Source organism: Antrostomus carolinensis, unplaced genomic scaffold (genome assembly GCF_000700745.2).
Source record: "Antrostomus carolinensis isolate BGI_N321 unplaced genomic scaffold, ASM70074v2 scaffold9357, whole genome shotgun sequence".
NCBI classification, from domain to species: Eukaryota; Metazoa; Chordata; class Aves; order Caprimulgiformes; family Caprimulgidae; genus Antrostomus; species Antrostomus carolinensis.
Genome location: NW_010329444.1, coordinates 3,956 through 17,461, shown reverse-complemented (window position 1 = coordinate 17,461; position 13,506 = coordinate 3,956). Strand labels below are relative to the sequence as shown.

The 13,506-nt window shown below is 37.9% G+C and overlaps 1 protein-coding gene across 2 annotated transcripts; it reads right to left on the bottom strand.

Moving 5' to 3' along the window:
- Nucleotides 1-1,675: 1,675 nt before the first annotated feature.
- GYG2 (glycogenin 2) lies at nucleotides 1,676-12,081 on the bottom strand. Of its 2 annotated transcripts, XM_029086103.1 has the most exons (8): nucleotides 11,939-12,081; nucleotides 10,048-10,222; nucleotides 8,576-8,738; nucleotides 7,892-8,018; nucleotides 6,728-6,953; nucleotides 5,448-5,588; nucleotides 3,760-3,870; nucleotides 1,694-1,878 (listed from the first exon to the last, which is right to left on the bottom strand). In XM_029086103.1, exons 1-8 carry the CDS (start codon nucleotides 12,076-12,078, stop codon nucleotides 1,717-1,719), a joined length of 1,245 nt encoding a protein of 414 aa, XP_028941936.1. In that variant the 5' UTR covers nucleotides 12,079-12,081; the 3' UTR covers nucleotides 1,694-1,716. The 2 variants fall into 2 exon arrangements, with proteins under 2 accessions (XP_010170864.2, XP_028941936.1); XM_010172562.2 differs by lacking the exon at nucleotides 3,760-3,870 and having other exon boundaries at nucleotides 1,676-1,878; nucleotides 11,939-12,074.
- Between the last annotated feature and the right edge of the window lie 1,425 nt (nucleotides 12,082-13,506).

Genomic DNA, 13,506 nt, shown 5'->3' with positions numbered 1-13,506 from the left:
CAAGTCCTGCATCAGCACTGCAGAATTCTTATTCCGATACTGAATGGTGTTATGAATAACTGTGTCAAATCTGTTATCGTATTAGCATGCCTGTCAAGCTTCTTTTCTTTCAAAGTGTTTCTTTTCCTTGTTTGTTAAGACAAATTTGCTGAGATTAGACAAGCTTAAATACCCAAATTCACAAAGCAATCCCCATAAGTATCCTTAACATAATGGAGTCTCATCAGTAGATTTTTCTGGAACTACACTCACAGATTTATTAATTCCCACACACAGCTGTTGTTTAAAAGGTCTTCAAAGGGCCTGTTTACTAAAACAAGTGCCAATTGTGTTTTCAGTTGCACTCAAACTGCCTGCAATACGGGGCAACCATGCTAAAGGAGAACACCACTTCTGACAACTGAAGTTTGAAGTACTGTAAACAAATTGATAGAAAGCACCAGAAGGTTTACACCATAGTGTCAGCATTTCTTCCTCTGACTGTGCTACTCTGAATATGCAAGTAAAGCTAACAATATTTTTTAAAAAAACAACAGTATCCTACAGTAACAATATAAAAGGTTAACATACATTATAAATCTATCTTAAGAGTTTTACAACACACTTCATCACACTGGTGATGAAGCTGAGCACCTTCCTATAAATAGGTAAAACATCAACTAGTGATCTTGGACAAAGCCTGAATTTCCTCTAATACTAAATGTAACAACATTACAAAGTTTTGTCACAGACTTCTATGAGGCCAGTATTTCAACTCCTCACTTTTTTTCTCATATTAAAAGTCTACATTATAGTTGCTGTTGCAAGTGTTTCAAGAAAAAGGTTTTCAGCCCCACCTGGAATACTACATCCAGTTCTGGAGTTCCCAACACAAGAAAGACATGAACCTGTTAGAACGAGTCCAGAAGGGGCCACGAGAATGATCCGAGAGCTGGAGCACCTCTCCTATGAGGACAGGCTGAGAGATTTGGGGCTGTTCAGCCTGGAGAAGAGAAGGCTCCGGGGAGATCTTATAGCAGCCTTCCAATACCTGAAGGGGCCTACAAGAAAGCTGGGGAGGGACTTTTTACAAGAGCAGGTAGTGACAGGACGAGGGGAAATGGCTTTAAACTGGAAGAGGGTAGGTTTAGATTAGATATTAGGAAGAAATTCTTTTTTGTGAGGGTGGTCAGACACTGGAACAGGTTGCCCAAGGAAGCTGTGGATGCCCCCTCCCTGGAAGTGTACAAAGCCAGGTTGGATGAGGCTTTGAGCAACCTGGTCTAGTGGAAGGTGTCCCTGCTCATGGCAGGGGGGTTGGAACTAGATGATCTTTAAGGTCCCTTCCAACCCAGACCATTCTATGATTCTATAGTATCTTCTAAAAGGTAAAAGTACTTTTGAAATAATCTCAATTTGTGAAATAATCTCAACTTCCAACATGTTTCACACTCATGACTATTTCTGCAGAATGCTATAGGGAGAAGCAGGAAAGAATGATAAATATGAGGGTTCAAACTCAGAGGGTATAATTCATTATACTTCAGAAGGCACTATGGGAAAACAATAAAGATGAGGCACACGTAACAGTTATAAAACAGGAGTCTGCATCTGTTAACCTTCCCTCAAAATATACGAGGATCTGTATGTACGTTTTGGTGTCAAATAAACTATAGAGATAGTCAAGTATCCAAGGAGAAGAAACAGATCATGATGGCCATTACAGTACCCTCCATCTTAATGTAAAAATGCATCCAATTTCTTTTTTATATGTTCAAAAGCATCTTTCCCCATATAGTCCATACGCCCTTCCTCCCATTTTCTTCGTTCATCTTCTGGACTTGGTTCTTCTGGATGGAAATGAATAGACAGCTCTGAAACAGAACGTGAGACCTCGTTCTGTGGGAAGAAGCAGAACAGTGGGAAAACAGTAATTTGGTTGTTGTCATGTCAGTGCTGTGAAGTTAAACCCTAAATATCAAGCTTATGCTTTGTACAGTCCAAGAATAAACAATGAAACAGTATTCAAACATTCACTCTTGTTTTGATAATGTGATCTCATCTTCCCATGCTTTTACTCCTTGTCATAGCATCTCTGAACACACCAAATGTTTATTTCACTTGTCTTAACTCAAACTCTGGCATACTCAGCAACAACATAATGAGAATATTACAAATAGGGCCTGTTTAGAGCAGAATATCTCCTACAATGAAATGTAACCATGTATCTGCGCAAATTTTATCTTCAACAGGCTTTCATATGAACATAAGTTCCTAGAATTTTTTGTTATTTGTTTTATCTGATTTCCAGTGAGATCAGTATTATTTAGCAGATGTGAGACACATTACCCGTATAAATTAATTCAAAATATTGACACTACTCATTATACTGATAGCTAGCTCATTTTGAATGATGTTCCAAAATGGTGAATGCTGGTTCAAGACCAAGTTATTATAGGTGCACAAATGGAAGACTCATTATTAGTAATAATTTCAACCACAGAAAAGAAAAACTGAGTCCATGATTGAGCAATGCCAGTAAAACCAGAACATCCCAACACATATAACCAGTAATAAAGACAAAATATAACAAGGACTAATCAAAGCAGCTCCAAGGTAAACAACTCATCTTATGTTATAAACAAAACTGAAATCAAACAGAATGGCCTTCCAGCAAAGCCCTCACAAATTCAATATTAAAATGTTTTGGAATAGAACTTAATGGGCAGGAGGCAGTAGCTTGAACTGCCTCAAAGCCCTGGAATATCCATTACCTCTGTCGATTTGGGGCAGATAAGGCACAGGACTTGCACAAGACCTGCACCTGCAGACCAGGTAAGGAATTTCAAACAGCCAACATAACACTATATGCTTAGGCAACTGCATCCTTCCATAGGTACCCCCACTTGGGTCTCACTCTGTACAGGACTTTAAACATGAATAAATACTCTTCAGAGCATGCTTGCTCCCTATATATGCAAATATGCAACAATACTTGGTATTTAATTTTCAGGCTCTGTATACACGTAACTGCAGTAATACATGAAGATTCCTTCCTTTACCTTTGGCCAGCCTTAGCAACAGCTCTGGATGTCATTAACAAGAAGACAGGAATCATCATATTTATAGAAATGAAAAATTTTAGCTGGGGCCCAAACACCCCTGCCTGCACAGGAGCTACAGCTTCACCTACAGTTTTGTTTCTCAATCAAAAGTATTTCACTGTAGTGCTTCTCAATGATAAAAAAGGCCTTATTAGGAAAACAGCTGTGTTGTGTACCTTACAAGATACAACTCCTTGACACTCTGTCAGCCCCATCAGTGCCAAGTCTGGCACTTCTGTCACGGTGTCCACAGATAAATGCAGTGCAAGATCACAAAGGAAAGCCTTTTAGCTTAGGCTCCATGCCTGACTCGCTGTACTTTCACTTTCCACTTGATTGGAAACATCACTTCAGCAGGCAAAAAAAGAACAAAAGTGAACCAAAAAACCCAAGCGGCTTTGCTTGTATTAGTATTGGAGAGCTAAAATTAACACCATGCATTTATTACTTGAGGGCTAGCACAGGAAAATATCAATTTAAAAACTAGACTTTTTAAAAGAAAAGTAGAAAGGGATCATACCCCAGCACTGGAAGCATTTAAAGAATTACATAGCTAAAAGATTAAAGAATTTATTTGCACATTGCATTATAATTAGTTGAGATTTCCCAAAATGATATTGGCAGCAGGCATGCATGCAATTATCAACAGATGTGCAATGCAGGAAGCTACACATACCAGTTCTGAGGTTTCCTGAAATGTAGGTTGAAATACAAGTTGTTCTGAAGGTCTGTCAGGCTCAGAGAGATGGATGTGAGAACCACTTTGTTCAACTTCACATACAGGTTGCTAAAATACAGACACTGTGGTTTCACTAGGAGCATATTTTTTCATAGTTTCCTTATCATGAGAATTCATGCAATACAAATAGATTTCAGTCTTGGGGTAGGGGACAGCAGTGGATCGGAGGAAAAGGAACAAAACACATTATCACCAAGGACAAAATTAATCTCACCCAGCTTTAGCTATCAAAATGGCACTGAATCTAAGCTCCTACTATAATCAATCTAGGGCAGCTCATCTCATCCTAAAATAGGTTCAAGAGTGGCTGTCACTCGTTAGTAACTACAGAAATAGCCTGGAAAGCTACCTTACAGTAGATGTCTACCATTCATGAGGACAAAACTTCAACAAGAAAAATGTCACTTTAAGAAAATAGCTTGCCCTGTAATTCACAAGCTTTATATATATATATATATATGAAAAATGTCACTTTAAGAAAATAGCTTGCCCTATAATTCACAAGCTTTATATATATATATATATGTCTCAAATGAGAACAGAACTATGAATTGCAAAACAGAGGTAAAATAGATTGCCCAGAAAATACTGCCCCAAATATTTGCTTTTGCCAGATATCAAAACATAAATGAGTAAACAGATTCCATTCTGAAGTATATTCCACCAAAAACCGTAACAATCCAAGACTACTGAAGCTAAGCAACAAAGGGTGGAATTACGGTGTTCCTAAGTAAAAAGAGAACCAGATTATTAATATCTAATTAACATGATTTCTGATAAACCAATCCTAGTAATTAAAAAAATAAAATAAGATTAAATTTGAATGACACTACTTTAAGTTCACATTATGATTTTTTTTTTTTTTTTTTTACCTCAAACAAACATCTTGAAAACGTGTCCCTATTTAGTTTGAGCATTTCCAAAGGAGTCAAATGCATGAGGCACACAAGGTAACACATCCTTTGCAAACAAATTATTCTTAAGCAATTTTCCTTTAGCCCCTTTACACTCAGGGTTGGAAAGAAAGGAAGGCAGACTACAGTTTTACTTTATGGAGTAACTATAATCTAAAGGGATGAAGCACTGACTGTTATAAAGAAAACTAGTCCACAAGTCACAGCAGCAGAGGACATTAGAACATTAATTTTATTTTCTCCCAATTGTACCTTGCTGTACTTGTGTTGCCTAAATCATAAAACTTTGGGAAACAGTTTTCTGACTCAACACTTCTAGGGGAGAAAAAAAAAAAAAATCTATAAAGGAGTGCTAGAAAGGATTTTAGTTTTAAATATGTTAATTTGCAAGAGTATTATTCGAAAGATTACTTTGCTAACATCATTTTTTTTTTATATTACATTTTATTAAGTACCTAACAACTTCCAATAAGTAATCTCTGTAAAATTCAGGGCAAACTCTTCCAGCCTCCAGCCACATCATACATGCGTGACTAAGGATTAAAGAAAAAAATACTCTTTAAGACTATTTCTGATGTTAACAAGAAAATTCAATAGTTACAGCTAATTTGAAGATATAATCTACCAGACCAGAAGCATAAACTAAAAAAATCTAATTTTAGTATATCATTTTACTTTGTTACTGCACACAGTAATATACAACGTACTTACAGCTTTGAAAGCGAGTTCCTCAGGTGAACCTGCTGTGGGATGCACTTCATGTGTGTGCTCTGGAAGCACAGGCATTTGCAGCGAATTGGCCACAGGAGGACTGGCCTTTTTCAGTGTAATTTCAGCTCCATTGAAAGTGTGCTAACAAAAACAAGAACATCTCACCACTGAAATACAATTTTACAGGAAATTAATATCTCATTTACAATAGTCTCCCTTTCTTGCAGAGATTTCAGCATTAAAGGAATAAGTTGATAAATTCAAAAAGGTTTGTGGTCCCAGATTCAGAGTTATGTTGCAATTTAGATTTTTGCACTCATGAGTGTGCCAGCATCATCAAGAGGTAAATGTAACAGGTATTTCCATTTTCATGTTACTGTAGCTGAAATATTTATTTACTGCATAATTTCTTAAAAATTAAAACATGTTAAAGTATGAGATCAAAAACTACCCATTCCTTCCTCTGCTTTCCAATTTGTCATGAGGTTAACAAACTAAATTCCTCTCTGGGGCTTTGATGGTAATTATCCAACTGATCTTATGGGACTATGCAATTAGTTCAATGACGGTAATAGTCTAATATTAAAATAATTAAGAAAATATTTACATGTGCATAAAAGTGATCTAAACTGTCATGTCTGGATACAAAATTAAAAACTGTACTTCTACTCATTACTTTATGCTGCTGTCTCTGAGAAATCATCTATTTATCAAGAGATTTTTTTTATTCTATTCATGGAAACCATACATTGCTGCACTTCCTTTGAAGGGAAAAAAAAAAGGCATAAAGAGCTCAGTAAATGCTTGATGACATCCGAGTATTGTACATAACATCCTAAATGTAATTAATACTGCCTTTGCAAATCTGATTTATTTGTTATGACCCTCATAAGACAAGTTATAATGTAATTCTGAAAAGGTAAATTTTACTATAGTTCAAGGGCTAGTTTGATGGTTTAGCTTCAAAAAGTCAAAAACCTGTTTGTTTCATAGTCAGATTATCACCTTCTCTAGCTACTTTGTATCATGCTTTGTGTTTAATTTGCAGAATCTATACACATGTATTCCCGTACAAACTCTTCATCAATTAAGAAGGGGGCTGGGGGAAATCTTTGGAAAGCCAATAGTACTAAAAATCCTTCCTAAACTGCTAGTCTAGATGCTTCTAGAAGCAATCACTGTTACTACCAATCAACAGATACTATGTTTTTTCATGTAATTCCTTCCTCTAGCAAACACATAATTTTCAGAATTGTTCCCATTAACTCCTCATTATTTACCTGGCATTCCTCAGATTCTGGTTCTTGCATCTTTTTAAGTTTTTCTAACAAAGGCAATATACTGGCATTGTATATATTCCACCAGAGGGCAAGAAATGACAGATGATGAAAAGATCCAGAGGTGGTGGTACCATCCTGCATAATTCTCTTTGTTTGAAGGCTGTATTCATAGTTCCAGGGCTTCATCGCTCCCAAGAAGTGAACTACTTTGGCATCTCTACCAAAACTGTAGAGATTAAACATACAGGTCTATACATTAAATATTTTCTTTTTTAGCCTATATAAACTACTAAAGAAGCATGCTTACTCTCACTGGTGAGGTTAATTCCAACATTTGCAACAGCAACACATTCAATATGAGTATATGTATTAATATTTTTTCTATCTTATTAGTTTAAGGCATCTCATTTAGCATACAGAAAACAAAAGGCTGCATTGCCATTTCCTTCCAGCTGCTGATTCTAGCACAAAAGCTCATGAAGGAAAATGACAGGCTCATGCAGTACCATTTCCAGTCCTCCTGCATACTCTCTTCACAAACAAATAAATATGACTTCAAACACTGAATCAACAAAATTCATTATTACTGATCCCATATTAAAAATTAATAATAAATACATAATCCTAGGTTCACCTTCCCATAAGAGTGTTTTGTACAACTGGAACAGTAATTCATGACACATTAAACCCAACTTGCATTCTTCCAGAAAAGTTTCTGTAACTGCATTGTCTGACATCATATAATTACTAGCACAAATTTTGTTTCATGAAAGAACCTAATAAGTGTTGGGGTTTTTTTTAACTTCAAAAAAAAACCCAAACTCAACTGTTTCCCATAGAACTGACTGGAACAGAAGGGAAGTAAAAGTAAAGTTCAAAGTAAAGTTGTCAGAACCTAATGCTAAAGTAATCTACATCTTTTCAAACGGAAGAAAAGCTTCTCTGAAACAGCATATAAGACAATGTAGCCAACTCTGGGACTCTGTCTGTGTCCAGATGCAAGACATTCATACATTTAAGCTTCTACTGCATGATCTTTGCATAACACCATTTCTGACTGCTGTAATTTGTAATCAACAGAATATGCCATTATAATTTTCTCTTATAATAGGATGTTTGTTAAACTACAGACATTTACAGTCATTCAGAAGTGTTACTACTTACTGATTGAAAGCAGGAACATAGGTGTATACAGCACTGCTGCTTAAGTTATAGAGGAAAGGTAAGTGTTTGCCAATATCTGCTGCTGCCCAGTTGCTGAAGAAGCTATTCAACAAGCCTTGATCACCTCCTAAAGAATATATAAAACAGTATTACCATAATTACACATATACTCAAATTTATGTCAAAATTTCACATCCAAGGATGGGGGCAAGACTGGTGTGTTCATGGGACTGCAACTGGGACTTGACAATATGGCCACGTGAGCAGGTTCAAGTGAATGATACCTGATCCACTCCGGTGCAAGTTCAGTGTAAATGGAGACCTATTGTAATATATGAAGAAAGGAGTAGGAAAGGGCTTTGGTCTCCCTCAGAGCAGAAGACTGAAGATCAGCTGTATTTCCCTCTCCTAAACCAAGCAGCAAAATTGAAACTTACTGAGTTGGACGCAGACACCATGTCCCTTCATTGCCCTTTTCTGGGAAGCAATATAAGTCAATAGGTCTTAAGTACAGTGCATGAGGCAAAGGTCTGCACTTAACTTTTTGTGAGGGACCAATTACATAAAGCCCAGAGAACTCCTGCCTTCCTCTATTCTGCCTGATAGCATGGAAGCTATAGAAAAACAGCTTACTGAGAAGGAATCTAATGTCTTGCACTTCATCCCTTATGCTTTGCCCCTTACCATCAAAGCTGCCATGTTCAGCAGCAAACTGGAGTAGTAGGTTGTAAGTTTTCAAAGAAGGTCGGAACACAAATACACCACTATTAAAACAGTCAGGCCAGCCAGAATCAGGAGCTGCTGAAAACTCTTCTCGATCAAACAATTCATCGACATTGCAAAGTACCTTAGAGACAGCAGGAAAAAAGAAAAATTGTTAGAGCAAATGTTTTTCTAGAACTTGAGTAGGTAAATCAGTACCAATGGAGTAAACTGCTAGTTTGGCCAAGCACATAGCTTGCAGAGCATAAAAGCAGGGCCAATGCAAAATACACTAGGGGTGAGAACCTCTGTTTTTAATATAATAAGGTAACATTAATTGTGGTTCTACATGATTTCTCTGATAAAAGTGCAAACCCTGTGAAATGATTTCAGGAACTTTGGAGACCCTCCAGAAGGTCCCTTTAAATATTATAACATACCATGAAAACACACAACTGCCTTCTGTCTTAGCTCACCTTCCCATAGTCCATTATTCCCAGTAACTGCAACAGAGCTGAATGAACGCTGGGAATCCAAATAATTTGAGCTACCAACAGAACTGACTAAAGGGGTAGCAGAAAAACTGTCTCTTGTTACCAGTTTTCTAATGTGAGTTACACTCAGAGGTTTGCTTTGGTTTGATTTTTAAGCTTCACAAGGAAGTGGGAAACACCAATTGGGTTAAGGCCCAGATCACATTTAAAGCCGGTGGAAAGACAGTTGTGCAGGTGCTGAAAGTCCAGACCCCACCCACAAGTGAGCCACTGTGAAAAGCAGAAGAAAAAATTTTTAGGAGAAAGATTACTTCCTTGAATTTAAAACAAAACCAAATATTTGCGTTCTTCCTTTAACTTCAATGTAAAGCAGGAAATCATAAGCCTCCCCACCTCACCCCCTGAGAAGAATAACTTAATTTGGTTTCTAATTCAAATACAATTCTATTAAATTAAAATGCATCCCAGTCTTCCAAACCAAGCCATGTAAGTGCAGGGAAAGGCTGACATGGTTGTCCTTGCCAAAATTATGGTCATTTTAATCTCTATACCTCTAAACACAAAAAAAAAAAAAAAAAAAGTCATTAATGTTTCAGGGCATTTCCCCCCGCCCCCTCCATTTTAAAACTAGTCTGCCTTCCTGACCAGAATAAGTGCAAACAAAAGTATATGAGAGAGATGTATTTTAACCATCTGTTAGAAGCCCATTTGCACAGAGTGTGTTTGTGATATCTTTTGAGGACAGTCCTGGGGCTACTCTCAAAACAAGGTTTATTTCTATGCAGTCAGTAAAATTGTGAGCATTGCCAAAACACGCCAGCCAGAGCTTCTGCAACCTTGTGACCACCAGCAAATATGGTCACTTCACAGGCCAGTGGGCTGCCAGACAAGGAAGCATCCCACACTCAGAGCAGCTCTTTAAGACAGACTCAAACATTTCCATGGCTCTGCTCTACTCACTAAAGTGTCTGCATCCATGAAGACACATTTGCTATAATGAGTAAGGGTCCAACAGTGAAGCTTAGTGAAGGTTACACCCAGTTCTGGCCTCTGCATCAGAGCCAAACGGACTGAGTCAGCACTGTCAAGCGCATCCACCTCGATTACTTCGTCAAACACGCTGCGGAGGACAGACCTACCAGAGCAAGCAGTGGAGAGAAAGAAGGGAATTTAAGAGAGGTTCATCAGAGTTCACTTCTGGCATGAAAACAGTGACACACAGCACAACATTTTTTATGACTATAACAAAGGCTAGATTGATTGGTTAGTATGAGAAGTCAGAAGTCAAAACTCCTTGTAAACAGTCTGCTGAAGTGGCAGCTACCCATCAGGCCAAAAAACCATCACCTCTCCCACTACAGGGTCAGCACATCTCAAAAGCAACAGGTGCTGTACAGAGGAGAAAGCAATCCTTATTTTAGTTACTTGATCTCCTATATAAACACCAACAGACATTAAAGCAGCTTCCATCCTGCACAATTGTCTCTGAAGAAAAGCACCATACTGTGCTCCCTGCACATTGCACAGGATGTGGCATGCACTGGCAGCACAGCCATTTGCACCTGCTGTGCCCAAGTAAATGCAGCTTCAAAACTGCACCTTTGAATAGAGGCCATATATACTTGCTCACTACTACAAATTGTCTCAAATGAGACTTTTAGGATGACATCTCTTTTCTACCCATATCTTTCATGGGAATTTTATAGGCGATACCAAAGTAGGTAATTTTGCTTCAAAACACAAGAAAAGAAGTCTTTCAAACACAGCTTACTTATTAACTGCTAAATCCTGGATGTCATACAAACACAGAAAAACAAAAGCTTGTGCTCATTATCTCGATTTCAGAGCCATTAGCTTTTTCTTGACTGATCTTCAAGGGTCAGGAGTTAACTGGGAAAGAATTAAGAGTAGCTACAGATTTTTAGAAGCATAGTTCAGTGATGTACTTTTTTTAAAATGCTATCCTTGATTAAAAAATATATTATAAAGGTTTTCTCACTCCACTGCCTGTGGATGAAAAAAAATTATGGACTTAGTATCCACCCAGGTGTCAAATGAATACAGTACTGCCTCAGGAAGGTTACAGTGTTCTGACAAAATCTATACTTTAAAAAAACCTGGAAAAATAGATTTCTGTACATCTAATCACAGACAAACACACTGCAAATACTTTCACATGGCATACAGAAATCAAGAGCTTGCACATGTCCTGAGCCATCGCAGAACTAAGAGTTTAAGTAGCTACAGCATCTAATGTTCCTTTAATTAAGCAACACAGTCCTCCAAACAAGGCTCAAGTTCAACAGATCTAATGAGATTTCTGTACATGCAACTCTGTACTGCCTGTAGAATCTCAACTCAAATTGGAAAGTGATTAAAAAAAAAAGAAACAAAAATACATTGATTTCTCATCATGATAGCTGTGCACCAACACTTTAAGAAGATTAGTCACCTGAAACTGAGTCCCTAAGGTTTTTGGAGAGTGCTGATGTCCCAGGTGGTTATGTATCTTGGTCTTTCTAAAAGAGAAACACTTGGGGAAAAAAACAGTAGTGCCTTTATTTTGGCTTAAGAGCAAGACACTGAAACCTTAGTTCCCAAACTTTCAGTTTATGTTCCAAATTATGGGCTTAAGACAATTTCCAGACACAAGCTTTACTTCTGCAAGTGAATTATTTATTAGGCTTAAAATCTTATAAAGGATGTCATTTGGGACTCCTCTCAGAAATCCCTAGCCAAGGGAGAACTTCTAAACATAATGTTGTGAAATCCACAGCAAGCATAGTAAAATCTTTCATGCTGTTGTTTATTCTTCCACATTATCAACCTCCAAAAATACAAGAATCCTTACCTCATCCCGCTGGAAACCTCTGGTGTAATTAGTACTGCCAGTTTTCTAGACGTAGTATGGTTCCTCAACGACTGTCCAAGCACCAGAGCACCTTGACAGTACACATCATCAGTAGCAAGGGTCACAAAGGCTTGATCCATCACTGTGAGCAAATATTCAGAAGAGTCATTTTGCATGTTTAACATAAGCTCTTTTGGCAGGTTCCTACAACCTCCCTCCTCCAGCTAACCAACAGGCTGCAGCTTATAGCAACCTGCAGTTCTTGTGATAAGCTCTTTTATTTTCTAAACTCCCCCAGAAGACACAACTGAAAAGAAAATCCAGCTAATATGATTACAGAATGTACATTTCTGAATTTTGTTATTTTTGTTTGTCTGATCTACATAATAACAGGTATGAAGTTTTTGGACTAGCTTTAAAGAAATAATTCCCCAAGTCTTATTACCTAAACATAATGTCAATCAAAAAAGCCAATCTGTAAATATTTAGATTTTACATTTAACTAACATGTATAGTACAACCCATAAGGAAAATGTTCGTGTATATACAATGCTAAAAACTAAAGAAAAAAAACAGGATGTTAAGGACTAGCCAGAAATGTCCTTTTTTCCATGACCTCACTGAATAAACTTAACAGGCATTCTTCTTTGATCTGTCCTCTCTGTACAGGAGTAACTGGTGCTGGCTGAACAAATGCAGAGAAATAGATTGGTACACCTCCCAGAAGCTAAGGATCCCTCCCTACCTCAGGTAACTCCAAGAAAAGTCCTAATGTTTCTCATTGCCAAGAGACACGTGGGAAAAAAGTTACAATAAAAAAGCAAGCAAGCTACACTCCTGCACAATCGCAGACATAATGTGTATTGTAGAGATACCAGGCCTGTGGCAGCATCACCAGGGGCTGCTTCTTCAGCTCTGCCCTCTGACAGAACCACCATTATCAGGGTTCTCCAGGGAAGAGCCAGAACCCATGATTCAGCAAGATGAACAGCATCCTCAGAGCAGAAAGAAGACCTCAGCTTTCTAGGCTGCAAAACTAACCAGAACAAGATGAGTAGGTCACACAGATGAGGGGAATTCCACTGAGCTCTAGAGAGCCCCAATAAATTCTTATGTTGAACTACTTGTTTAAAACCACCATCATCTCAAGGGACAAGCAATTATGTGAAATAAATTAAAGCAAGCAAGCAATAACAACAACAAAAACACCCTGTCATATAGTTTCCAGGCTCTGTGAGAGACACTAGGAAAGAATCTCACAGAACTAGCTGCAGAGAACCCAACAAATGACCTCACGGCTGCCTCAGCCAGAGGCTGACAAATTGAGTGAGTTCAAACCTCTAACCTAACATCGAGGTATGCAATGAAGTACGGCTGGTGCTAGTGACAAGCTCTCAGGTACTAAGTATTTTCATTTTTCATGTCCCCCAAATCCAGAGCAAAGCACAGACCCACTGGTGTGCTGTCTTCTTCCCTCCTTTTTGCCCTACCTCCCACTCATCTCCAGCCAGACCTGAATTCAAATCAAGCACAAACACTTTATGTTTGCTGACATTGCAACAGATCCC